General features: G+C 42.4%; 1 protein-coding gene and 1 long non-coding RNA gene across 5 annotated transcripts in view; one reads left to right on the top strand and one right to left on the bottom strand.

The window, feature by feature from the left end:
• AMPH (amphiphysin) overlaps nucleotides 1–10,814 on the top strand; it is a 247,059-nt gene extending 236,245 nt beyond the window's left edge. For 2 of the 4 annotated variants that reach the window (XR_004433135.1, XR_004433134.1), the window contains 4 exons: nucleotides 4–213; nucleotides 2,187–2,455; nucleotides 4,257–4,358; nucleotides 9,578–10,814. Coding sequence is in view for 2 of the 4 variants with exons in the window: in XM_033193703.1 (XP_033049594.1) it covers nucleotides 4–217; nucleotides 2,190–2,455; nucleotides 4,257–4,358; nucleotides 9,578–9,685 (690 nt within the window). In the remaining 2 variants the exon portion in view is untranslated. Of the gene's footprint in view, nucleotides 1–3; nucleotides 218–2,186; nucleotides 2,456–4,256; nucleotides 4,359–9,577 lie in introns of all 4 variants that reach the window. The other 2 variants (XM_033193703.1, XM_033193702.1) reach the window with 1 other exon arrangement.
• Nucleotides 10,815–18,251: 7,437 nt separating this feature from the next.
• Nucleotides 18,252–27,947, bottom strand: part of LOC117073149 — a 36,223-nt gene continuing 26,527 nt past the window's right edge. The window contains exon 6 of the long non-coding RNA XR_004433131.1: nucleotides 18,252–18,710. This is a non-coding gene — a long non-coding RNA (uncharacterized LOC117073149). The remainder of the gene's footprint in view (nucleotides 18,711–27,947) is intronic.

The following is a 27,947-nucleotide window of genomic DNA, read 5'->3' as shown; positions in this document are numbered from 1 at the left end:
CAGGTCATACCTGGAGCTGATGCCGATGCAGCTGTTGGAACCTTGGTGTCAGCAGCTGAGGGAGTCCCAGGAGAGGAAGCAGAGGCAGAGAAGGCCACTCTCCCTGCTGCGGAAGGAGTAAGTTTAGAGGAGGCCAAAATTGGAACTGAAACCACTGAGGGTGCAGAGAGTGCCCAAGCTGAAGCAGAGGAGCTGGAAGCAACAGTGCCTCAGGTGCGTGTTCCATGTCGCAGCCAGGGGAGCTCCTGGGAGGTGGTGTGGGCTGGGTGCTCTGTTGGTTGGTCCATGGTGATAACTCTTTGGATGTATAATAGGTTTGTAGCAATTTTGTGACTCCACCAAACAACATTATTATCAGATTCTCAGAAAGAGTAATCCCAGCTGCTCAGTATCAGCATCGCAATGTTGCATACAGGCCCTCAGGGCCTGTGGCTGACTGGGCCTAAGCATGGAAAGGGGAAGGGGGAGCTCTGGGGTGACGTGGAGAAAGGAATGAAGCAGGACAGTGAAAAGGATGAGAATGGAGCCGGGAGAAAGAGAATGTGATGAAGTGAGCACTTAGCCCAGGGAGAACACAATAGTATTTAGATCTTATTATTCTTATTACTGTTTGGTGGTTATTATCATCATCAGAGTGTCTCAAATTCACCATCAGGCCCCTTTCACCAAGAACCCACCACTGTGTGGTACTTTGAGAAAGGAAACAAAGGGACCTGGGCATTAGGCTGTGCGTGAGGCTGGAGCGGGCCCTCCTCGGCACTGCCTCAGAGCAGCATTGAGAGGCCACAAAGCCACATACTCTACCACTGCAAGGGCCTCCAACCCCAGGGCCTGCCTGCACTGTCTGGTTCTTCTGTATTCTGGAAGGCAATGTTAACAGGGGTCTTAATGGTATGTATTGTTTTCTTCTGATGATTTTACTCCCAATAAATTTTCAAAAATTTCTCCAGGGTTACTTAAAACTTGAAACTGAATTATCCCTTTCATTATCCCTTTTTGGGCTGGGGGCTGAGGCAGATAACAGTGTTATGGGAGAAGGAACTTAAAAGAATATTCCTTTTTCCCCGTAGATTTTCTCATCACAGTTCCCAGAGTGTTTTTGTGTGTATTGTCGTAGTCGTGGAAAGACGGTATTGTCTCTCTAAGTTGATGAATGTTAGTGCTCTAGTCCTCTGATAGCAGAGAGAATATAGAAAGACTCCTGTTCTGCTGATGAAACTCCCCTCCATGCTCATCTTTGTTAAACAAATGAAAGCGTGGTCCTAATCCTTTGGTTCAGACACTAGAGTACCTGGAGTGGGTTGTGGGATGTGTGGTCCCTGCAGCAGCCACAGCAGTGGGGGTCTGGAATGATAATCACAAGCGAAGGACTGGTGAATGATCTCCAAACCCTGGGTGGATCTTCACCAGCAAGCATGGTTCAGGCACTGGGGGCCTCTTGGGACTGGAGGAGGGGAGGAAGGGGCTCACAGGAGGTGAACTGCCCGTGGCAAGAGTTAGGGCTCCGTGGGACAAGAACCAGGCCGGCCTGTGGGGCCGGGCGCGGTGGCTCAAGCCTGTAATCCCAGCACTTTGGGAGGCTGAAGCGGGCGGATCACGAGGTCAGGAGATCGAGACCATCCTGACTAACACAGTGAAACCCCGTCTCTACTAAAAATACAAAAAGTTAGCCGGGCGTGGTGGCGGGCACCTGTAGTCCCAGCTACTTGGGAGGCTGAGGCAGGAGAATGGTGTGAACCCGGGAGGCAGACTTTGCAGTGAGCCGAGATTGCACCACTGCACTCCAGCCTGGGCGGCAGAGCGAGATTCCGTCTCAAAAAAAAAAGAACCAGGCCGGCCTGCACTGACTCCTGCAATCCCTCTCAGGATGGTTTCCCTCACCCTCACCCTTCAAGACTCAGTCTCCCATCCCCTATGCCTCCTCCCAATTCCCACGGAAACCTCATGCTTACCAAACTGCCTGGCTATTCAAGGATCCAGAAGTTAATTCCACTAAGGGTTTAGGCCTCAGGAGGAACAGGAGGCTGTGTGGCACAGCAGAAGACCCGGAGCCTGACTCTGGCTGATGGGAAAGTATGGAAATGGCAGCCCCAGCTTTGGGCTGGGGGCTGAGGCAGGTTGTGCAGGACGAGGAGGTTCTGTTTTCCAGGCCCTGCTGGGCACTGCCACGGGCTTTCTTCCTCCAGGAGAAGTCATCCCTTCAGTGGTCATAGAGCCTGCCTCCAACCATGAAGAGGAGGGAGAACACGAAATAATTATAGGTGCAGAGCCTGAGGAGACCACCGAGGACACGGCTCCTCTGGGCCCCACCAGCGAGACACCAGAGCTGGCTACAGAGCAGAAGCCCCTGCAGGACCCTCAGCCAATGCCTTCTGCACCAGCCATGGGGACTGCTGACCAGCTAGCATCTGTAAGGGAGGCCTCTCAGGAATTGCCTCCTGGCTTTCTCTACAAGGTATTCTTATTTTTTAAGTCTCATTTGTCCTTTTTTTGCTTTGAGTCTCTATTGCTTAAGCCTTTGGTTTTCCAGTTTTTACTTTTACTTTTTGCAATTATTATTTCTCTGAACTGCTTTCCCCTCACCACAACATCACTTGGACAAGCCAGGACTATAGTAATAGATTTTCATATTTTAACAAAGAATACCTAAAGGGAAGTTCACCATAGGGCAAACAGTATGCCTCTGGGTAATGAATGGGAGAGTCTCTTCCAGCCCTCCCTCCTCTCTACTCCCCCGGGTGCCTGTGCATCTGTGGAGCCTGGCTCAGACCAGGCCTTCGAATCACCAAGAGCTCCTGACTGGGCTATACCCCTGGGGGTCGGGCAGCAATCCTTCAGTCAACTCTGGCACCTTGTAGGGTGCATGACACAGAGCAGGAAGCCCATCAATATTTTGTAAATTAATGGATTCATATATGAATAAACTTGCACCAAAAGGCAGGAAAAAAAGGTGGCTAAGTTAATGGGAAGAAGGTTTTGCTCAGACAGGCTGCTTAGAGCCTTCATAAACCAAAGGGTTCTTACCGAAAAACTTAGTAAAGACCTGAAAACACTGGCCTAACCCAAGTGTTTCCTGTCTCAGATGTTTCCTAATAGATTTGATTTTACGTTTCAAAATTCAGCTCTTTTTCTTCTAAAGTGTAAAATGTTATATCATTCTCTCTCTCTCTCTCTCTCTGTGTGTGTGTGTGTGTGTGTGTGTCTTTGTCTCTCTCCACTAGAAAGTAACTACTACCTTGCTACCTCTTGTGGGGACGGGGTCGGCTATAATGGATTTATGAATGAATTAATTTAGAGAAAAAATTAAACCTGTAGATAGGGGGCTGTTTCATGCCAGGTTCTGTTTTAATTGGAGCACGAGGAGTCCAAGAAGCCTTGTGCCAAGCATGGCCTGAGCTTGCTGGGCCCATTCTGTCCTCCTCAGTAACTGTAGAATAAGCTAAGGTACCCCTATAGGTCCTCTCTCTGGGTATCAGTTCTCCCATCAGAGAAATTAATTTAGGGATAACATAATCCATTTCCGACTCTGACAGTTTAGGATTCTATGAATACGCTCAATGGCAAAATACACACTTTAACAGCCGATGTTTCCTCTCGGGGGTGGAGTTGAGGGAAAGGTGGAAAATTAAATCAGCCATGATGGTAGAGTGATTCAGACTGGATGATGGATGCATGGGGGTTCATTATGTTATTTCTTCTGCTTTAAAATATTTTCCTATAATAAAATTTTAAGGAAATCTTTTTCAAAATGGGAAAGGAAAAGAAACTGGTTGCCATTGTATATAAGGTAGCATAGGGAAGAAAGGAAATATATTTACACAGAAATGGATCACAGAGTTTTATTTAGTAGTAATTACTGTATAACCTGCAAGTGGTGGTTTTCCTGATTATTCTTTGACAGAAGCTGGGGTTAGAGGAGCTTTAGACATTTTTGGTTCCAGTTAAACAACAAACAGTAATAAAGCAGCAGTGATAATAAAATGCAAATCTCTCACAAAAATAAGATGAATTAAAATGTGATTCATATAGTACTTTTCCCTGTTGTAGAGGGCATTGCATTACTATGAATAAATATACATATGAATGGCCTCCTATCAGAGAATAGGACTTCCCTTCTGGCTTTAGAGGCCTTCTTCTTCCTTGGGATATGGCACATATCTTCATCTTTTCATCCAGCTTGGAGAGTGCTTGTAAGAGTGTCTGCTTATCATCTGGCTGGGAAATTGATTTTTGTGTATTCTTCTTATCTTCTGCAGGTGGAAACGCTGCATGATTTTGAGGCAGCAAATTCTGATGAACTTACCTTACAAAGGGGTGACGTGGTGCTGGTGGTTCCCTCAGATTCAGAAGCTGATCAGGTAAAAGATAAGATTGGACGATGCTTTGGGCTACATGGATTTTTTCCGAGGACACAATCACTTCCTAAAGATGTTTCTATTTTCTGAGATGCTACAAGCCATCTAAAAAGGGCTTAAGGGCTTGTGACAGCATAGATCATTAACCAGGTTTCTAGGACACCCTTTTGGGATGCTGTTGCATTCTTCTTTTATGTAATACAAACAGTTGACCGTTTCTTAATCATGTAGCCACTTTCTAGGAGTGCTGTCTCTGTAACAGCTGTCTTCAGGAAATGCAGACACTATGAATGTGAACTAAAAGACCCCTTCCAAAGTGGTTGCCTCTGGGTGTGTGGATATTGATTAGGAAAGAAACTGGGGAACCCTCTGGATTGATGGAAATGCTTTATATCTGAGAGGGATATCTGCATGTATTTGTCCAAACTCATTGAACTATATACCTAACCATCTCTGCATTATACCGTATTTAAATTATACCTCAATTTAAAGAGATTCTTTAAAAATATCACCTCCTAAAAGAGTCGTCTGATGTAAGGTACTGAGAACTCCCCTCTTGTTCTCATTCATAAAATGTGTGAACCCTTGAAATGGTATGCAACACAAATAAATGCATCTGTAAACATATATTTCTGGAGAGAAAAGCTCTAACTTCCATACTATTCTCAAAAAGACTCATGAGCTCTCCCCTTAACAAATAAAGTCAAGCATCACTGCCTCTGAGGTTAAGACTTAACATGTTCAACATTTTGTTCTTTCTTTTGACAATACACTTACCAAGATACATCAGGTGCTGGGTCAAACAGTCTCTACCACAATAAAATTAGATTTGAAATGTATATAACAATAATCTGCTGAGCAGGGTGGCTCATGCCTGTAATCCCAGGACTTTGGAAGGCCAAGGCAGGAGGATCACTTGAGGCCAGAAATTCCAGACCAGCCTGGTCAACATAGCAAGACCTCATCTCTACAATTTTTTTTTTTTTAATTATCAGGGTGCAGCAGTGTACACCTGTAGTCCCAGCTACTCAAAAAGCTGACATGGGAGGATCGCTTCAGCCCAGGAATTCAAGGCTGCAGTGAGCCATGATCACGCCACTGCACTCCAGCCTGGGCAACAGAGCAAGACCCCATCTCAAAAAAAATATTAACAACAATAATGTATCTTTAAAAGCCCCCAAAGATTTAAAAATTTTAAAATACACTTCTAAATAACCCCTGGGTCAAAGAAATCATAGTGTGAGTTAAAAAAATATTTCATAATGATCATTAAATAGAAATTAAATAGAAAATGCATAGAAGGAAGGAAATAATAAAAATAAATTCACAAATGAATACAATAAAGGACATAACAGATAACATTGATGAAGCCAAAAGTAGGTTTTTGAGAGGATTAACAAAATTGTTAAAACCTTAGAAAGACTCAAGAAAGAAAAATCACAAAGCATAAATTACCAATATCAAGAAAAAGTGTCAGCATCACACATCTCAAAGATATTAAAAATCCCATTTATAATGGGATTTTTGTCTGTATTAACCAGAAGTTATTTTGTAAAGAAATAAAAGGAAAAAAAGGTAGTTTTTTTATATTTACCATCATGTTTATCATTTCCAGGTCTTCATTCTTTCCTATAAGTCCAAGTTTCCATCTGGTCTTAATTTCCTTTCTCCTTAAAGAACTTTCTAGCTATTTCTGCAGTGCTAGTCTGCTGGCAGCAAATCTTCTTGGCTTCTGTTTATCTGAAAATGTCTTTATTCTTCTTAATTTTTAATGATACTTTCACTAAGAAAGAAATCTGAGTTGACTTTTTTTTTCTTTCAACTCTTTAAACATGTGTCATTGTTTTCTGGTCTCTATTGTTTATAATTAGAAATCAACTGTCATTTGTTTAATATTGCTTCTCTGTATGCAAAGTGACTTTCCCTGACTACTTTTAATAAATTTCTCTGTATCTTTCATTTTCATCAGTTTGAATATATTGTGTTTGGGTAGGGTTTTTTTTTTTTTTTTTTTTTTTTTTTTTTTTTTTTTTAATGGTCTTCATACTTGAAAATCACTGAGCTCCTTAAACTTGTAGCCTAATGTTTTTCACTATATTTGCTTTTTATCTTTAATTTTTTTTTCTGACTAATTCTCTTTGTTCTTTTTTCTCTGGGTTTCTAGTTATACTTATGTTGGACATCTTGAGGGCTAAGATGCTGTTCTTTTTCTTTGACTGTTTCTCTCTGGTAGTCAGGTTAGATAATTTCTATTGATCTGCCTTCAAGTACTGTGACTGTTTCTTCTTCTACTTTGCGTTTGTAGTTAAGTTTATCCAGTGACTTTTTTTTTTTTTTTTTTTTGAGACGGAGTCTTGCTCTGTCGCCCAGGCTGGAGTGCAGTGGCTGGATCTCAGCTCACTGCAAGCTCCGCCTCCCGGGTTCCCGCCATTCTCCTGCCTCAGCCTCCGGAGTAGCTGGGACTACAGGCGCCTGCCTCGTCGCCTGGCTAGTTTTTTGTATTTTTTAGTAGAGACAGGGTTTCACCGTATTAGCCAGGATGGTCTTGATCTCCTGACCTCGTGATCCGCCCGTCTCGGCCTCCCAAAGTGCTGGGATTACAGGCTTGAGCCACCGTGCCCGGCCCTCCAGTGACTTTTTCATCTCAGATATTAGAGTCTTAGAATTCTTCATTTCCATATTGTTCTTTCATATGGTTTCCATTTCTTGGCTGAGATTTCCCACTTACATTCTTTCATTATCACTGTCTCTCAATTTATATACTTGAACAAATTTATAATAGCTGCCCTTAAATTTCTTACTGCTAATTCCAACAGCTGGGCCATCTCAGGGCGTATTTCTATTGTTTGCTTTTTAATCTTTGGGTCATATTTTCCTTTTTTTTCCATGTCTAGTAATTTTTTAATTGATACTAGACATAGTAGGCAGACCATACATGATAAAGAGTCTGACTCTGTTTTCTATATCTCAAAATTCCTTATTTTTGTTTTAGCAGACATATAAATTACTGAATAATTCCCTTGAATTGATGGGTGTTGGTTTTATACTTTGTTAGGGTGGGTCTGTACCCTTTATGCATGCACAGCTTAGGCGTCAGCCCAGGACTTCAAGGCAACTTATCCACATATATTAGGATACCTATCCCCCAGTGGCTCCTTTCTTTTCAAGATAATACTCCCTGAGTGTACAGCTTCTCTGACAGCCTTACACTCTATGATCTGAATGCCCCACATCACACTGAGTGAGGATAATCCTCAGGGGAAAAGCTGTATCAGTATAGATCTCACCCCGTGCAGTTCTCTACTTTCAAGGGTCAAATACCCTGTAATTTCTGCTTGCTTTTGGTCATTTCCAGCATCTTCAAATAGTTGTACCCATTATTTATACCCATCCCATTATATATAAATTTATACATTATATGTTATATAACCAAGCATTGTTTTTATGTATAAATAGTTGCATATATGTATATACAGATATTTAGAGATATATAGTTATTCCAGTGTTTTTAATTATTCTCTCCAGAAGGATTTGTCTAATACAAGCTATTCTGCCATTACCAAAACTGGAAATCTTTTTCTACCACATATTTTAAGCAGTTAATATTTAATTTTTTATATTTTCCTCAGCTAAAGATTGATATTGGTTAATATTCTTTACAAGTTGTCTTTCAGAATATATGTGTTGGAATATATCTTGATTGTGGGTTTCTGTAGTCCTTTACTTGTTTTCTTTATTGAAACAATTTTTAAGTGCTTAACTCTACTTGGCTCCATTAGATTTTTCACTCACTGTAAATAAAGTCAAATATAGACACTTGTGGGGGAAAAATGACCTTTTATATGCTTTCTAGAGGTTCAGAAAATATTTAGCTATCATCTTTTATTTTAAGTATAGCTTTGTCCTTCACATATATGACATCATAATTTTAAAGAGGGCACTTTTCCTCATCAGCTAGGATATTATCAGTTATTTTATTGAGTCATTTTTTTCTCCAGCGGTTTTTTTCCTGCCTTCAAAAATTGGGCTGTCTAAATACTGATATTTCTTGTCTATATAGCAGCATCAATTTATAGTCTCAGATTATATCAAAAGGGAATGAATTCAGTTTCTTCATTTAATTTTTGAGGTCTAATTTTATCTGATGTACTTGAACTATGTTGGGGGTTGGTTCAGACTAAACCTGGCCATCCCTCATCTGAAGTGGAATTTCCTTTCTGCACTGGTTAACATAATAAGGATAGTCATTTCCCACTCCTTGAACTTCCTGTGGTCTCGTTTCCTGCTGTTTCTTTCAACACAGCGTTTCCAGCTAGACTCTGCTTATCTTCGGGAAGCCAAGGGCAGACCACAGCCTCTGTTTCTCAGTTTTAAGTATCGTCTGCCATTCTGCATGACCATACATGGATGAGTTCTCTACCCTTTCTGGGGCAAAATGTTCCATTTTTGTGATGGCACTTCTATATGGCAGACAAACATCTATGAGGAATAATTTATAAAGGATATAGGGGTGCTTCCAGCAAGAATGCCATGACATCCAACTGATTTGTAGTTTATATAAACTTGAAAAATTAGGTATTATAAAAACCAAAATAGTAATATCAGGCAACACACATCTAGCTTTTAGTATTTAATAAGCCCTACATAGGTAGTTTATTGGGGTTATAGGATATGAGCTGGGGGTCAGAGTTCTTTCTTATAAGCAAGTGGCTTGGCATGAAATATGAGACATTCCATGGTCTCATCAGTTACTCCATGCTAACCCAAGGAACCTGAAACCTTTTTTACACTGTGACCCCAGAACAGGTCATGCTCTTGTGCATGAAATGCTTTCACGTGGTATTCCTGGCTTTGCACTGGTTGTAATTGTAATCCTTTTCTCCTCTTTAAGAACTCATATTATAATCCAGTTAATGTCAGTTAACTATGCTTCGTACAGTCATAATGTTAATATTAATTGTCAATTAACTATACTTTATACAGTCAATAAGTCATTGAAAACGTTTATCCCTGCTTTTTCTTTTTCTTTTTTGTTTTTTCTTTTTTAACTAACAACTTATTTGGGACAAGCCTTCCCATTGATCATGGCACAGCACTTTACCTGTAATGTGACATCCTGGTGAAGAACCACAACACTAATGTAACACATTATTAACTAATTGTGGCAGTGTGGATTTTCCAGTAGTTTGCTGGACCCTGAAAGTCCTGTCATTGTCTTTCAGGATGCAGGCTGGCTGGTGGGAGTGAAGGAATCAGACTGGCTTCAGTACAGAGACCTTGCCACCTACAAAGGCCTCTTTCCGGAGAACTTCACCCGACGCTTGGATTAGGGCAACAAGTACTGCAAGAAAGAGCTCAGTTACTGGGTTTTTAAACCTTCATGAAAACCTGAAGAGTTCACTTTTGCTATTATGCTCTTAATGATTTACGGACTGATGCCAGACAAACCTTGGGAAGATGTATCAATGGCGTATGTGTGCAAAAAAAGAAAAACGTAAGAGAAAGAAAAGTAAATTAAGGAAAAAATCCTCACTCGTTCCCATGTTGTCAATAACAGGTTTGTTTGTGCTTTGTCCAAGCTGTGGACTCTTGTACTTGATCCCCTCCCACCAATTCTACAGTAGTTTTCTCCAGATCAGACTTTTATTTCTCTGCATCAGGTGTATGGTATTGAGTGGTTGCCCTGCAGAAGATGTGATGAATTATCCTGTGGTACAAGATTATCTTATTCCCCTGCCCAGGTGTGAGCACGTGCTCTCGCTCCCTTTCAGGTTTACTGTGTTTAAAACTAAACTGCTGCAAAAATTCTCAATGTTATTTTCCGACACATCTATATGTATATATATATGGACACACAGTCATGCAAGCTAGTTCCCACGACTCCTGGATCTATGTGTATGCAGAAGGCTACATATACATAGTTGCTTTCTTTCCTTTCCATTGTAACTCTTTGCCTCTCAAGTGTCATTGATACATGCATTGCTCTTATTCTGACTGGCATTACAGTCGCAGTTTTGCCTCATGGCAAAACCAGCCATCCCATTGCCAAAACAGTCAACAGTATCTGTGTTTGTACTGTGCAGTTTTCAGGATGAGATGACAGATAGCATGACCATACTGAGGCCCCCTCAGAGAAAGCAGGGCCTGATTTATCTAGCTGTCCAGCCGCTGTGGCTGGAGGTAGGCTAGTTGGGATGGGCAGCTAAGTAGTCTTCTCTTCTGCCTTTATGAGATTGGATAGAAAGGTGGGGCATATTCATCCACCCCCAAAAGAATACTATTAAAAACAGCTCCTCTATATTTCCACCTCTTTCTATTTATGCAACTCATCTTCACAGATTGTTCTAAAGTAAAATAGATGGTGTATGCTGTATCCACAAATCATCTGTAACAATTATGTTTTCAGTGCTGTGTCATTCCAAATAAACCTTTGGTAATCTCCAACGATTACCCTAATTCCTTTTGATGAGTCTTTTTTTTTTTTTTCTTTTTCAAATTTTGTTTTGTTCCAGTCGGATACTCTGCTTGAAACAGTTGATATTGGAGTTGTTATTTGTGCAGAAATATGCTTGTTCTTCCACTAGGATGCACTCCACGCCCCCCACCTCACCTCCCCACTTCCTTCATTCCAGTCATTGCTGGTCACTCGGTGTTCCCTGACATCCAGCAATTACTGCAGCACCAATAACAGCTGCCAATGGAGAGCCCTTAAAGCTGCCGGCTGTGGACTCCCAGTGCGTGAATCACTGATAATCTTACGACCTTCATAATCAGCAATTTCTTCTCACACCAGCTTCATTTTCTGGTCACTTTTCTTTCTGGCATGTTTATGTTCGTAGGTACGTAAAAATTATATCAGATGGAATAGGAAAGTGAATTCACTTGGCCATTATTTCCAGAAGAGAATTATTAACCCAGAAGCCTTTTAATTGATTTGGACTCTTTTCTGCTAATATAATTCTTTATACAACGTAGGCTGATCAAGAATGTATTAGACTTTTAGATTTGGTGTGTATTCCTGATTCACGGTTTGAATCTTCCTGGCATATTACTGACTTTGTTGTTTTAAGTGTGAATAGGGAAATAGCTGTTATTGTGCCAAGATTTTTCCAGGGGCTAATTTACAGAGAGGCTGGGTCATCATGAATGCTATTATAGTGCAAGAAAAGCAAATGTCACTGCCCAGGAGCATGACTGATAATTCAGCAAGTAGAAGGCAGCAGTGTAAGATTCATAATAGAAAGCCACTCCTGACATTAGAGTGCACACAGGATGTTAAAAGCCAAGACTGAAAAATTAGCTCGAATAATAAAATGCACCTAATGTTCTGCAAAGATAATTGCCTTGCCACATCTCCTGGAGCAGAAGATGTGATCAATTGTTTTCAAATTCCTTTCACCCTCCTGCCGACAGTGGTTGCTCACAGTGTACTGTTGGCCAGGACATGGCCCAGATAACTGTAGCCCTAGATGAATGTTCCTGGATGAATGTAACAAGTTCTTCTGAAATGACATGGTTTTCATTAGCTATTTAGTCCTGTTTTTTAAAATGCCTTTGGATTTTTTTACACTAAATAAGAGTCATCAGATGTTTGTTTGTTTGTTTGTTTGTTTGTTTGTTTCAGGAATTGCCAAAATCAAAGAATTCCTCATGCATTGAAAACAAAGGAGATGGAGGGAATGGGCGTGGGGTGGTGGCATTCCCCAGAAATGTCCTTGAATGTGGAGTGAACGTTGTTTTCCATTTCAGTGGATTTTCTAAGGAATGTTAGTTTCAAGGACTTTCTGGGATTACTAGTGTGAAGTTCTTTCCACTTCCCTTTCTTAGTTGTTCTGTTCAAGTTGTCACACCAGCAACCCATCCTAGGCACATCACCCAGTCATATAATGGTGAGTTTGTAGCTCATTGATCCCAAATGGCGTTGAACTAGGCCTTGGTCCTTTCTGAGCTTCCTCTCCATGATTTAAGATTCCTCTTAGAAACCCAGTAGCATGCAGACCTTCAAATAGTTATGAGCCAGAACTGTTTGGAAAGAAAGCCAGTAGTTCTTATGACACATACACCTACCTGGCATTCCTACCCATAGGACAGTCACTCATTTAAACCTGTGTGATGTATATAATTGCAAAGTAAAGTTGCCTGGCAATTTGAATTTTTTTTTTTTTCTTTTTGAGATAGAGTCTCGCTCTGTCACCAGACTGGAGTGCAGTAGAACGATCTCAGCTTACTGCAACCTCTGCCTCCTGGGTTCAAGCAATTCTCCTGCCTTAGCCTCCCAAATAGCTGGGACTACAGGCACGTGCCACCATGCCCAGCTAATTTTTGTATTTTTAGTAGGGATGGGGTTTCACCATGTTGGCCAGGATGATCTCAATCTCTTGACCTTGTGATCACCCTCCCAAAGTGCTGGGCTTACAGGTGTGAGCCACCACGCCCTGCCGGCAATTTGAATTTTTAACACCATCGCAGAGTAGCCAGGGCCCCTGGGACAGGTAAAGGTTCCCATACCATGCTGTCACATTGCTTCCACCATGTCTGCTCTTCCTGACAAAGCTGGGGGAGCTTTGGAGTCAGCCAGAAACCCATATCATCCCACCTGAGGCTGCCCAGTGAAGTGTGCATGTTTAGAATGCTGAGCCCTCTTTTCTCACATAAAGAAGCCTCTAATCAGGCCATTGGAACAATCCCAGCATGACCTCATGGCCCATTCAGATGGCCCATTAAAGAAAATGCCTTCGGGAAGCTACAAAAGTTATGAGAAATCAATGAGTTTAAAGATGGCGGAAGCTCAGTGCTTTATTCCACACAAATTGCCAAATTGCACAGCTGAACACCTTGAAGCCTTAGAAATAGACCGGCCAATGGATTGGCCTTGCAAGGACTCTACTCCTCTTTTCAAAGGAGCCCAACTAACAGCTGCCTTCTGATTTTTACTTGGAACTCAACTAAAAACCTTATAAACATGTGTCAGAACTTGGAGATGAGCAGATCACACAGCTTTTCTACACAGTGCTGTAGCTACTGTCTTCCTGGGGTGACCTCTTCCTAGGACTTCAGTAAGTGGAATCGGACATTTGGTAACCGCACAGAGAAGACAATGATCAAAATTCTCTTGGAAGACTTAGAAAATGGAAATCCAGGTGGTTCTGTTCATTTGTGAGCCCCGCAGGTGCAACCCTGTTTGATGATGATCCTGTCCTGAATCACCAATGGGAGACCACCTGGCTGTTCACGGGCAGTGTTCTTCAAGACACACAGCAGGGGGTTGATAAATTGTTCATAAAGCCAAATAAACTATGCTCGAATAAGCATAATATTCCATCCAAATATTTTGTGACTCATTGGTAATACCTTTTAAGGATCACTTAACAAACAGCAGCAAATAGTGACTTTTTCCACTTAGAAGGTATTTGAGACATAACTTTTACATCTATGCAAATTGAGAGGAAGGCCAGGTAGGTACCTTGAAGCTCTTTCCAAAGAAATCTAAATTTTATCTCTGTTTCCTAAAATCCAGTTAATTCCCAGTCCCCCCGATCTCAAGTCAAACACTCAGGTTGTCTGATTGAGGGTTGGGTCAGAATTACATGCTTATTTCCCTCCCTGCCGCACCCTACATAGGGTGCATCTGTAATTAACACTCCAGAAACTCTTCCTGCTGCATTCTGATGCCCTGTAAGACCAGTCCAGCCCAGGAGCACCTTGTCCATAAGCACCTTGCCACATGGCTGATACCCTATACCCTCTCCCACCAGTAAATATTAAACTCTGTGTCATTATGCTCTGCTCTCCAAAAACTTACCAGTGATCACAAAGTTCTGTCTGTGTCATTTGGAGATGCCACCAAACTTCCAAATCTCCCCCAAGATTCCAAAAGATGAACTTTCCTTGTTTTCTTATCTCTCTGGTTGTTCCTTCTCTGTTACGTTCCTAATTTTTTTTCCTTCTTCCTGCGGGTGCTGGAAGTGGGGTGGGGCAATAGCGATCTGTCCTTCAATTTGTGTTCTAGTTGTCCAAGGAATGTTGCCTTTGGAGTGTCCAATTATTGCTTCCAAGTACACATGTTCATTTGTTCATTAAAATATATCAAGCACCAGCTAAGTGTCAGTTACTGTACATGGGGACCGCATTCATAAGACTTAGACATGGCGCTCAAGGGACTTCCTTCCAAACCGCTCTATGGTGCGTCACTGAGGGGCTTCTCCATTCTTCAGAATCTTGGGCCTGAAGACTTGGGAGCTTCCTTTGTACATCATTTTCCAGATTTTGGGCACCTGCTATGATTTCCCCTCAAAACATACAACCTTGCACTTTAATCTAGTTGGGGTTCTGTTCTTCACGCTGCCAGAGAAGACAAATTGGATCCTTGTTGTCTCTCTTGTCACTTGAATTCCTGTCTTCCTTGTACCCTACTGCCCACCCATTTTAGGTACCTAACAGGTCCCCACTCCCTCCTCACCTCTCCCTCTCAGAAATACACACACAAATGATGAATATCTACTGCATGTCATACCAGATCCAGGAGCCTCTGCTTGGTCTTCAGAACTGAACTTCACCTCTTCCCCAGTATTCATCCACTGCCTGCTTCAGAGGCGTCCCCTCAGGGCCCCACCTACCTTCTCCCCCTCAGCTATATACCTTTCTTGCCATGTTGCAATCCCCCACTCCTGGGATGCCTTCCCAGCTCCTGTTGGCTTCTAATCCCATTCCCCAGGCATAGTTCAAGTCCTATATCTTCAAAATCCCCCTGTCCTCTTACCCTTCTACATTCTTTCCACATTTAGAGTAAATACGATACTCCCTAGCCCTTCATCTTCCCCACCAAGTGGCACAGTGTCTCCAACCTTCTCTGCATGCTGTATTCACTCCTGGATCTTGTACACTCGTTTGCTGAGTCAATGAACAAGAGGCTGATTGAACAGTTAGTTCAGGGAAGTCTAGAAACCCTCATCCCAGGATCAGCATGGAATAAAATTTGAAACTGACTATGAGAAGAAAATGCAAACTACTTCTGTGATATTGGAGAGGGGAAAGTCTTCTTAAACAGCACTCCAAAACACCCAAAGTATATGGCAAAAAAAAGATTTTGACTCCAAAATTCAGAATTTATATTTAATGAAAAGATATTTGAGATAGCTAGTTAGTTGGCAGACAGATGATAGACTTGCCTAAGATATTTGTACCATCCCAAATTCACAAAGGATAAATGTCTAAAATATACAAGGAACTCATTCAAGAAGAAATGAATTATTATTATTATTATTTGTTTATATCATTTATATTTATTTATAGTTATATGGCAATAGTTAATATAATAATAACATTCATCAACTGTCATTTACCAGGCACTGTATGTATTATTTTATTTAATCTTTACAAATCTATGAGGTGTTGCTGTTTTTCCTTATTACAGGCAAGGAAGCTAAGATAGAGTGACATGAGGAAGCTTGTTTGTGGTCACACAGTCAATAAATGGCAGGGCCAGGCTGTGCCCCAGGCAGGCTGGCTCTAACATAAGTTCTAACTCCAGCTTCCTTGTTGGTATGCTTAGAGGACATGAAAGGTAATTCACACTTCAGTGAATACTAAGTATAAAAAAGGACCTCAGCTTCCTAATAATTGGACCTGTGCCATTTTTTGTTTTTGTTTTTGTTTTTGTTTTTGAGACAGGTTCTCACTCTGTTGCCTGGGCTGGAATGTAGTGGTGCAATCCCGGCTCACTGCAGCTCCTGCCTCCTTGGTTCAAGCAATTCTCCTGCCTCAGCCACCAAGTAGCTGAGATTACAGGTGTGCACACCATGCCCAGCTAATTTTTGTATTTTTACAAGAGGCAGAGTTTCTACTAAATCCTAATTTTGTATTTTTAGTAGAGATGGGGTACCTTGATAGCTATCATATTGGCAAAAAAAAAAAAAAATAGGGTTTCTGATAACACCATGGCCCTGGTAGCATTTTGTGAAGATGTGAGTGTGTGTCCCCCTGACCAGCAATGCTGGGAGGACATTCCCAGGGAAAGGCTTACCGGGGAAGAAGAGGACCCTGTGAGGGAACCGTCAGAGCTCCCTGCTGATAGCAACATGCCTGTGTTTGGGGGAATGGATGGATACAATGCAGGGCTGCCAGCTGTGGAGCGATGAGCAGCAGAGAGGAGCATGAACGAGGGGCATGAGCTGGTGTGCAGACGTGGACAGGTAGAAATGGCATGCCAGTACACAGACGAAAAACACGGCATTCAAGAACAATTCTATATACAATCATGAGTTGCTTGACAACGAGGAAGCATTCTGAGAAATGCGTCCTTAGGCGATTTCATCCTTGTGCGAACATTGTAGAATGCACTTACATAAGCCCAGATGGCACAGCCTACTACACACAGAGGCTATATGGTGTAGCCTGTTGCTTCTAAGTTATAAAGGTGTGTAGCATGTTACTGTACTGAGTGCTGTAGGCAACTGTAACACATTGGTAAGTATTTGTGTATCCAAATATATCGAGACATAGACATCCTACAGTAAAAAATAGGATATATAAGCTTAAGTAAGGTATCACCTGTATAGGGAACTTACTGTGAATGGAGCTTGCAGGTGAGTGAGTGAATGAGTGAGTGGTTAGAGGATGTGAAGACCTAGGATGTTCCTGTCCACTCCTGTAGACTATAAAGACTGCACACTTAGGCTACACTAAATTCATCAAAACATACATTTCTTTCTACACTAATAAATTAACTTTGCCTTACTGTAACTTTTTTACTTTAGTAACTTTTATTTTTTAACTTTTTGACTCCTAATAACACTTAGCTTAAAACACAAACAGGCCAGGAGCTGTGGTTCATGCTGGTAATCTCACCACTTTGGGAGGCCGAGGCAGGCAGATAACGAGGTCAAGAGTTCAAGACCAGCCTGGCCAAGATGGTGAAACCCCATCTCTACGAAAAATACAAAAATTAGCCAGGCATGGCGGTGCGTGCCAGTAGTCTCGGCCACACAGGAGGCTGAGGCGGAAGAATCACTTGAACCCAGGAGGCAGAGGTTGCAGTGAGCTGAGATCACGCCACTGCAGTCCAGTCTGGATGACAGACTGAGACTCCAACTCAAAAATAAATAAATAAATAAAACCACGCATTATACAGCTGTACAGCTATACCCAAATGTTTTCTTTATATCCTTATTCTATAAACTGTTTTCTATTTTTAATATTTTTACTTTTAAAACATTTTTGCTAAAAACTAAGACACAGCCACACAGTAGCCTAGGCCTACAGGGTCCAGATCTTCAATATCACTGTAGTCCAGCTCCACATCTTGTCCCCATGGAGGGTCATCAGGGGCATAACACCCATGGGGCTGTCATCTCCCAGAACAACAATACCTTCTTCTGGAATTCCTCCTGAAGGGCCTGCCTGAGGCTGTTTTACAGTTAACCTTTCTTTTTTTTTTTCACAAGTAGACGTTGTACACTCTAAAATAATGATAAAACGTATGATATAGTAATTACATAAACCAGTAAACCAGTAACATGGTCATTTATTATCAATTTCAAGTATTATATATATACTGTGCATAACTGGTTGTGCTAGACTTTTATGCAACTGGCAGTACAGTAGGTTTGTTTACACCAGGGTCACCACAAGTGTGAGTCATGTGTTGTGACATTATGATGGCTACGATGTCACTAGGTGACAGGAATGTTTGTGCACCACTGTTATCTCATGGGACTGTGGTACATGTGGTCCACCGTTACTGAAATGTGAGGAAGTGAATGACTCTAGTCTTCACAGATATGGAGGCTCTAAGGACAGATATCAAATATGTCTAGACTGGGCACCGATGGGGGAACAGGAATAGGGAATGAAGGAGAGAAAAGAGTAAAATGAAAAACAAACATGCAAAACTATAGGTAACTGGCATGGATAATGGTGATAATGTACGAGGCACTGAGAAATATGACAGAAAAATATGAGAATTAAGATTTTAAAAAAACAAGCAAAAAGCAAGAAGATATCAAGCACTGATTTCAGGATAACTCATTGAAGCCTCATATTTTAGCTTTGAGACTTAATTTTGGACGACCCACAGACAGAGGTTCCAGTGACTAAATCACGATTAAGGTAATCCAAAGAGCTCCTTTTCTTCAGTTGTCTGTGGAAAACGTGACATTTTCCTTCAGGTAAAATCCGTGTACGCCGGCTGCCAGCACAGAACCATCTGGCTGGCCTTGGCTGCTGGCCATTGGTCTTGGCTTTGTCCCACCGCTGCAGCAGCCTTCTTCTCCAGGGTGGTCAAAGCTCACCCAGAGCAAAGATGCTCTGCACTCAGGAACACTGGATTCGGGCATTGATCCAAGCCACTGCACAGCTCTGTGATATAAAAATGAGAAGAGGAGAACTTGTCTTTTAGCCCAAACATTTTCCAAACCACAGGTAATTACCATGTCCTTCAGAGTCAAGGCACATTAGGTACATTGATAATAATTCCTGTAATTTTTAAGACCACAAAACATTAAAACATTGAAAATTATAAATAGATAACATCGAAGCATGGTAGGAATTCTATTTTGTATGCATGTTTAGATTGGATTGACTAAGGGTCTTTTCTTTTGTTCCAGACTGGGCCAGAACCAAGTACCTGTAAGAATCAGCACAGTTCAGCCTTTTGTATCGATTGCAGTTGTGTCCATGTATGTGTGTGTGTATTCTTGGGGATGTGTGCACACACCTGCGTGTTACCTGCACAAACCTCAGTGTTCCCATCCTTCTTAGGTGGGATTTTTGAGCATTGCATTTACACTGGCCTAAAATAAGTTTGTTGGAGTCATGGGCCTCGTGTAGTGGCCAGGCTGGGCTGCAACCCCATTGGCTACCCAAACATTCAGAAGACCTTCAGGAATCAATGTGTTTTTGTTAAGGAATCTATGTAGAATAGAACTTTCCTAGAGCAGTGTTGAGTCAAGAGGAAGCAAAAAATATGCCTTATTATTGGATCAAAATAAAAATAGGAAACTTCCGTTGTTCATTTCACTACACCTATTGTTTCAATAACCAGTTTATCAATTCAATTGACAATCACAATTAGAGCTGGAGGAAACCAAAACCATCACCCACTCCTCTGATTTTGAGGCGGGGGAAATGACAACCCTGCAAGAAGGAGTCTCTTGCCTAAAACTATCCAGCACATAAGGTGTGCAGTTGGAACCTGCCTTGCGTTTGGGGCCCTTTCCATTCATTATACTAAGTCTTTGCTGTTAACAGACACCACTTACTGTAAGGGTCTAATATTGGGAAATATAACACGTATGCTATGCCTCAAATGGCCAGGAGGGGGTGCTAGATGTTAGTACAAATAACAATGCATTCAAAACACTCTACTTTTAAAGCATCAAGCTGGGAGTTGAAAACAAATAGGAAATATAACATATTTTGTATTAAAATGCAGCAGCTTCATGAAGACAGAAATTAATCCCTGAATCATAAACAGCCAAGCAGTTCCCTTATGGCACAGGCTCTGGAGACTGATCAGTTTGGTTCAAATTCTTGGTGTGCTCTTTATTAGCTAAGTGACCTCGAGGAGTTATTTAACCTCTGTAAGCTTCAATTTCATCTGAAAAATGGGGATAAGTAACACCTACTTTATGCTTGCGGGAAAAGAATAAATATATGCAATGTTTGACATTCAAAGGGTGTTTGCTATCATTTAATGGATCAAGAATTTCTGTTATCATGTTAAAAATTAGTCTTTTAATAAAAGGCCATTAGCTATTTACTTAACAATGCTAGAGGAAATTTCTATGACTTTTTGAGGTCCACCATAATTAACTGAATGAATACTATTCAACAGTATCTTAGGCTGTTTGCTTACTGGCATCAGAGAGTGACCCTTGAGTTTCTAAAATCTTTCTGAAATTTTCTTCATGATCTCTTATGCTTTATAGCTTAAAAAGAAATATATATAATATTATATACATATGACATACATATACATATTATATGTTATATAATTTATATTAAAATATTTATGCATCTATATGAATATAAAATGGCTGGTAGCCAGGATTTTGGAATTTGCTAGACTTCAGTTGAAATCCGGGCTCCACTATTTACTTGTCAAATGACCTTGAAGAGTTTAACCTTTTTAAGATTCCAATTCTCTCATCTGTGAAATGTGATTGATTATATCTCCTTTGGAGTATTATTGTAAGAATTAAGTTGTGGTAAAGACTAGCTTAGATACCATTTAGTTTAGAAATGAATGAGGTGGCACAATCCCCGGCCCCAGGAGATGAATGGTGTATCCAGGGTAAAGGTTATTATTGTCACATGCAGTGACTTTCCCAAGGACATACAACCTCTAAGCGGCAGTGCTTGGATTTTTATTCTGCCTTTTCCAAAGCAATACGTTCTTGGAGCTAAAAGTTCTCAGGTCAAACTCTCGGAAGTGTCCCTATTTAGCAGCTCCATCTTGAGAAGTAAGCTCTCCCTTCTGCACACTGTCTGTGGGACTGCATTCTTGGCTGCTCATCCTGGGCTGAGGCCCATGATGAGATCACTCCCAGGGCACCAGGCAGCCACAGGGCCGGTGGACAGAGCAGGCAGGAAGTGAAGCTTTGGCTGAGGTGTCTGCGACACACTTAACTTCCCTGGAAACGGCGCCTGATACAGCCTGGCCACAACACTGACAGGAGATGCTGCTGTTTTCTGGGAACATGCAGGACCCTGTGAGCAGCACAGGACACAGGAACATAAACTGGGGACCTTCCTCCACCCACTCTGGCTTCGTATCTTCTCCATTGTCCACTCCTATTTTAGTCCAGGATGATCAGTGACGATGTGCATGAGTTACTCATTCCCATCTATGCCCCAGCCCAGACTGACCAGATTAAAATCCTGTTCGTTGCAGAATTTGTCATTTTTCCTTTTAATTTTCTATGGAAAGAACACACGTTATATAATTCAGCTTTACTGACACCCTTATAAAAGCCTTCTAAACTATACACCTGATAATTTATCCCATTCAAATATGCATATATTTGAGACAGGGTCTCACTCTGTGTTGCCCAGGCTGGAGTGCAGTGGCACGATCACAGCTCACTGCAGCCTTGACCACCCAGACTCAAGTGATCCTCCCACCTCAGCCTCCCAAGTAGTTCAGACTACAGGCATATGCCATCATACCCAGCTAAATTTTTGTATTTTTTTCTAGAGACTGGGTTTCACCATGTTTCTCAGGCTGGTCTGAAACTCCTGGGCTTAACTGCCTTATCTGCCCGCCTCAGCCTCCCACAGTGCTGGGATTACAGGCATGAGCCACCGTGCCCAGCCTCACTGATACACATTAAATGCCTACTATGTTCCAGGCCTTGTGCTGTGTGCTCTTGATACTGAAGTGTGTGCCCCCTTAAGCTCATTGAAAACACTACTGTCCTGCATCACTGTGGTCACAAAGTGATACAGAGAGCCCAGATAACCATTTAGAGATGAGGAAATTCTAATAATTCTTAGTAAGAAGATTATTTCCCAAAATGTTGCTAGGGAACATCTCACAGCAGACTGAAACAGAAATGTAAGCAACTGCCTACATACTAGAACTTTCTCCCCAAGGCAGTGCTACTTTTTTTTTTTTTTTTTTTAACAATTCTTCTATCATCATCATCATAATTCTGACCTCTTGGTAGGTAAAGATAAAATTATGAGGAGAAGCAGAAGAACTTTTACATCTGTGAATTTGCATCTGTCTCCCACCATAGTGAGCCGATCACACCCTCAGGTGTCCAGAAGACTGGCAAGGAGGACTTCATAGAGACAAAAGGAGAGACACAAGAGGGGACAGAGGTTAATATGAAGAGGGAGAGGGAGTGATATAGAGGCAGTGATGGCAACAGAAACTAGAAAGATGAAGAGGAATGGAGAGCAGAGTGGAAGTGAGAAGGAAAGAAAATGATTGGGACAGTGGCCATACAGGCAAAAAGAGCGAGAGACAGAGACACAGAGAGAGGAATAGGTCTCTATTATGACCGGGAGAAAGAGAGAAAACAGAGACAGAAAGACAAAACACACAGAGAGAGGGTGAGAGACAGAGGGATAGAGAAACAGAGAGAGAGAGAGGGAGAGAAGATGGAGCGAGAAAACAACAGAGAAGAGAGAGAGGCTGTGATAAAAATAGAGGGACAAGGAAAGGGACAGGGACCGAGAGAGACAGAGAAATAGGGAAAGATACAAGAAGAGAGAACTGGAGTTAGCGGAAGAGATAGGGAGAGAGAGAACGATAGACCTGTGGAGACAGAAGCTTACATGTAGACACACAGAGTGCGGCAGTGTTAGGAAGATAGAGGTAAATATACAGAAATAGTAGTAAACATTGAGATAGAAAAATATATATAAAGAGAAAAATAAAGAAATATGTATATTTATATATTGTTAAAAATAATATATAATTGTATGTATACATGTATAATATGTTATATAAAATATTATATGTATTTACATACAAAAAAACTAGCGAAAGATGGTGGCAGGCACCTGTAGTCCCAGCTACTTGGGAGGCTGAGGCAAGAATGGCATGAACCCGGAAGGCGGAGCTTGCGGTGAGCTGAGATCACGCCACTGCACTCCAGCCTGGGTGACAGTGCGAGACTCCATTTCAAAAGATAAAAAAAGAAAAGAAAAATGTGTATTTCTAGCTTTCCTTTTCTCTTTATACATTCTATCTGTCTGTCTATCCATACTATTGCCACAATAACACCATATAGCAAATATCCCAAACTCAGTGGCTTAGCACAAGAATCATCTACGAATTCTTACAAGTGCATAGGTTTGCTAGGCTGTTCTGCTGATCTAAACCAAGCTCATCTGATCTTGGTTGGGCTTGGCCACATGTCAGGCAGCTGCTGGGTGAGCTGGGAGGGGGACTGCCTGGTCAAAGTGCCTGGGTCCGAATAAATCAGCTCCACTACACACCGGGTTTCATCCTCCAGCAGGCTAGCCTGGATTTATTCTGATGACAATGACAGAAAGCGAAGAGCACATCAGGCCACTTGAGGCCTCGATTCAGAACCGGAGGCCTATGAGTTCTTTTTGTATTAAAAAACAACAACAACAACAACAAAAGGCTGGGGGAATACACGGCGCCTCTTAATCGAAGGCGCTTTGAATTATCACGAATGAGTTCCACTTCTGGGAAATTTGCAGTGAGCCCACTCTGCCTTGTCTGACTCACAAATGCAACTATGAACCCTGAATCTGAGGACTTTGAAAAATAAACAATAGCAAGTCAATTGGAGGAGGAAATGGGAAAGTGAAGCACTGTGAATTCACAGTAAGTTTCTTATTTATTTTTCCTCAATTATCCCCTGGCCTGTACTCAAAAATAATCAGAAATGCAGAACTGTACACCAGGTGAGGACAGAGAGAAAGGGGACTCTCTGTGGTCAGAGAGCCCTGGTTTTCTCTTTCTCGTCCTTTTCCATTCTCCTGCAGCCCCCAGGCAATCTGAGTGGCAGTGGCAGCAGCTATGGTGAGCCAGGAGCCTAAAACTCTTACGAAAGGGATCCTTCTCTCTGACCAGGGAAGTTGTGGCCCTGAGAGAGAATCCTGGTGGTTTTTGTTCTCTCTATATCCTCTTACTACTTGGCCCTGGAGTCAGACACAATGGTGGGAAAATACAGTGTACTAAAGCCACACCTGTCCAGCCAGAGGACTGGAGGGGACTAGAAAGAACTAGAAAGTATTGCAGAGCGTGCAGAGGGAGGAAGATTAAGAAAGAAACATCATGCAATGAAGTCTGGACTCGGCTCACCCACTAGCTGTGCATGCATAAACACGACCCCAAACAGCTCCAAATCCAAAGGCCTTGCAAACCGAAGCAGGAGTAGGCACTGCCCAGGTCCCAGAGTGGCCACTGGGTGGCGCACACACAGGCGGGATCTGACAAGCACTGCAAAGGCTGGAAAACGCACCGAGGGGAACTGCCCATCAAACACAAGTAGGAACTTGTGATCCCTAACTGGGTCAGTTGCCTGCTAACAACAACCACAACAACCACCACCACAACAACAACAACAAAAAACCCTCCACATTCTGTGTAATATTTAAACAATGCCCAGAGCTCTATAACATGATATTCAAAGTGTGCGGGATTTAATCCGAAATTACTCCGCATGTGGAGAACGAGGAAAATCTTAGAGTCTCCAAACGGAAAAGCCAAACAACAGACGCTAATCCTGGCATGACACAGGTGTTGGAATAACAAAGACTTTAAAGGAGCTATTGTGACCATAGGAAGAAATGGAAAGAGAGGAGGAGAGAAAGAGGTAGAAAGTAAATAGATAGGAGAGATACAAATAGAGAAATAGAAAAAGAGATGAATAGAGATAGGCAGATAGAGACAGAAATATACAGATATGAAGAGAAAGACGAAGAAACAGGAGCACTAAAGCAAAATAGAGGAGACTGAGCTGTAAGAGGGGGCTATAGAAGAAAAATGTAAAGGGATGAACAGCAACGGGACAGAGAAAAAAGAAATATGGACGTAAAGACAGAGACGGAAGAACGTAGTGATAGAAAGCAATGCAGGAGATAGAGAAATAGAATAGTAGAGACAGAAATACAGCCAGTGCACATGAAAGCTATAAAGCAATTCATGGTAGTTGTCTAAATTCAATATATCATTAGGGTTGCATAATGCTAATATTCTCATTTTAACATTTCTCCTAAATGTATTGGTCGTAATACTTCCACAAAAGAACTTTCATTCGGCCGGGCACAGTGGCTCATGCCTGTAATCCCAGCACTTTGGAAGGCCGAGGTGAGTGGGTCACTTGAGGTCAGGAGTTCAAGACCAGCCTGGCCGACATGGTGAAACCCTGTCTCTACTAAAAATATAAAAATTAACTGGGTGTGGTGGCATGTACCTGTAATCCCAGCTACTTGGGAGGCTGAGGCAGGAGAATCGCTTCAACCCGGGAGGCAGAGATTGCAGTGAGCTGAGATCGTGCCACTGCACTCCAGTCTGGGCCACAGAGTAAGACTCCAAAAAAAACCCTTTCGTTCTTAAACTCTGTGGTATTCTGAAAAGTAGTTTGTACAGAACTGGCAATGTAAATGTTTGATTTTTTCCTTTTCTGTTTTCAGAATGAGATAGTGTCTTAGAAACCTCCAGAGAAGACTTTATTTTGCTTTACTATGTTTTTCTTTTTTTCTTTTTTTTATATTATACTTTAAGCTCTAGGGTACATGTGCACAATGTGCAGGTTTGTTACATATGTATACATGTGCCATGTTGGTTTACTGCACCCATTAACTCGTCATTTACATTAGGTATATCTCCTAATGCTATCCCTCCCCCCTCCCCCCATCCCACGACAGGTCCGGTATGTGATGTTCCCCTTCCTGTGTCCAAGTGTTCTCATTGTTCAATTCCCACCTATGAGTGAGAAAATGCGGTGTTTGGTTTTTTGGCCTTGCGATAGTTTGCAGAGAATGATGGTTTCCAGCTTCATCCATGTCCGTACAAAGGACATGAACCCATCCTTTTTTATGGCTGCATAGCTTTCTGTGGTGTATATGTGCCACATTTTCTTAATCCAGTCTATCATTGGTGGACATTTGGGTTGGTTCCAAGTCTTTGCTATTGTGAATAGTGCCACAATAAACATATGTGTGCATGTGTCTTTATAGCAGCATGATTTATAATCCTTTGGGTGTATACCCAGTAATGGGATGGCCGGGACAAATGGTATTTCTAGTTCTAGATTTTTGAGGAATCGCTGTACTATGGTTTTCAAGATTTTGTGCAGGTGTTATTCTTTTGGTGCTTACAATGTCCTACTGATGGTTAGTGAGAGCCACTGCCGTTGTTTTTCTTTGAGTAGAGTGCAAGGTAAACCAACATGCTTGACCCTCAGTCCTGTTAATAAAGCAGGTTCAAGTCTTCTCAGAGTGGCCCTGGGTGGTTGCCTCCAAGTGGACTTGCAAATGTGAAAAGGAAGGTGATTCAGGGCCCTAATCAGAAGCTTCCTGGCAGGACCAGGTCCTGCAACTCTGAAGAGCAGATTGTGTTGGCTGCTGCAACTCTGAAGAGCAGATTGTGAGCCTGCTGTGGGACTGCCCTCTCCCAAGGGCCACTGCCAGCTGGCGCCAGGGTCGGCTTTCCCCACATCTGCACTCCCTCTGCTGCAGGCCTAAGCTCTCCATGCCCCTGGCTATTTCCTGCATAGGGCCTGCTCTCAGTGGCCAAAGGAGGGCGCTGGTGAATGGACCTGAGCAGACAGGCAGGAGCTCCTCTGCTGGTCCTCCCAGGCACCACCTCTTCTGGAAGGAAGGCATGGGAGTCCCCTAAGACAGATCCTCAGTCACTTCTCTCTGCCTGCTCCTCCTACTGTCTTCTATGCTAGGGATCACTTCCTTGTTGAGTGGCACCTGAATTTTGAGAGGTTCCTCTGCGCCTCTTCATCTGACCCCTTTCCTTCCAAGGCCCCACAGAGGAAGGCATGCGGTGGGCCCTAGCCCTGCTTCTAGCTCTCCTGTCTCCTGGTGAGTGTGCTGCCTATGGAGAGGCTCACGGGTTTTGTTTTGTTCTTTCCTTCTTTTGCAAGGGGTGCCATACTAAGGAATGCCTCATTATATTTTGTGTTGTTTCCATTGCAGCCAGTCAGAAATCTTCCAACTTGGAAGGGAAAACGAAGACAATCACTGGGCCGACTGGGTCACCTGCAGAAATCACCTGTGATCTTTCTGGAGCCAGTAGCTTCTACATCCACTGGTACCTACACCAGGAGGGGAAGGCCCCACAGCGTCTTCTGTACTATGAACCCTACTACTTCAAGGTTGTGTTGGAATCAGGACTCAGTCCAGGAAAGTATGATACTGCAAGCACAAGGAAGAGCTGGAATTTGAGACTGCAAAGTCTAATTGAAAATGATTCTGGGGTCTATTACTGTGCCACCTGGGACAGGCACCATGATTCAGACCTGCCCTACACCACACTAAAAATCTGCCTGTGGTTGCTTCTGGTAAGATAGACCAGCCAACTCTTATTTCCTGCCCTGAATTTACTGTATTCTGTACAAAGAGAAACACAGCTTAACTCCTGACCTCCCCCTAATATCACATTCCCCTGGCAGCAGCTGCCGCCTGTTCGCCACCCTCCCCCAGAACTTTCCTGAAGACCAAGCTGCCATCTCCAGGCCTCAGCTAAGCAGCCTGGCTGAGAGCAAGGTTCTCTTAGCTCTCCTAGGACATGGGCAAGGCCCACTCAATCTGCTTCCTAGGACAGACAGGTACACCTAGAGTCCAGCTGTGAAGCAAGACATTTTGGACAGCAAATGGGAAGGGTGTTTTTACTGAATCATGTATCCAATCATGGTCCAGAGATCACAGCTGAGAGTGGCGCTTATTCCTTATGTCCATAACAATATACGCAATACTATAATGACCACCAAAACACTAGGCCTACATATGCAGTTGAACAGTCTCTCCTCTGCCCTCCCTTTTATCCTCGTCCTCCTTTCTTACTTCCATGTTTGCTTTTATTATTTTTCTCTCCCTCCCTCCCTTCTTCCTTCCCTTCCATCTTCCCTCCCTCCCCCGTTCTTCCTTCCTTCC

This window comes from Trachypithecus francoisi, unplaced genomic scaffold (assembly GCF_009764315.1).
Source record: "Trachypithecus francoisi isolate TF-2019V2 unplaced genomic scaffold, Tfra_2.0 Lachesis_group4, whole genome shotgun sequence".
NCBI lineage: Eukaryota > Metazoa > Chordata > Mammalia > Primates > Cercopithecidae > Trachypithecus > Trachypithecus francoisi.
The sequence above is the reverse complement of the archived record's forward strand: the minus strand, read 5'-3'. Positions and strand labels throughout refer to the sequence as shown.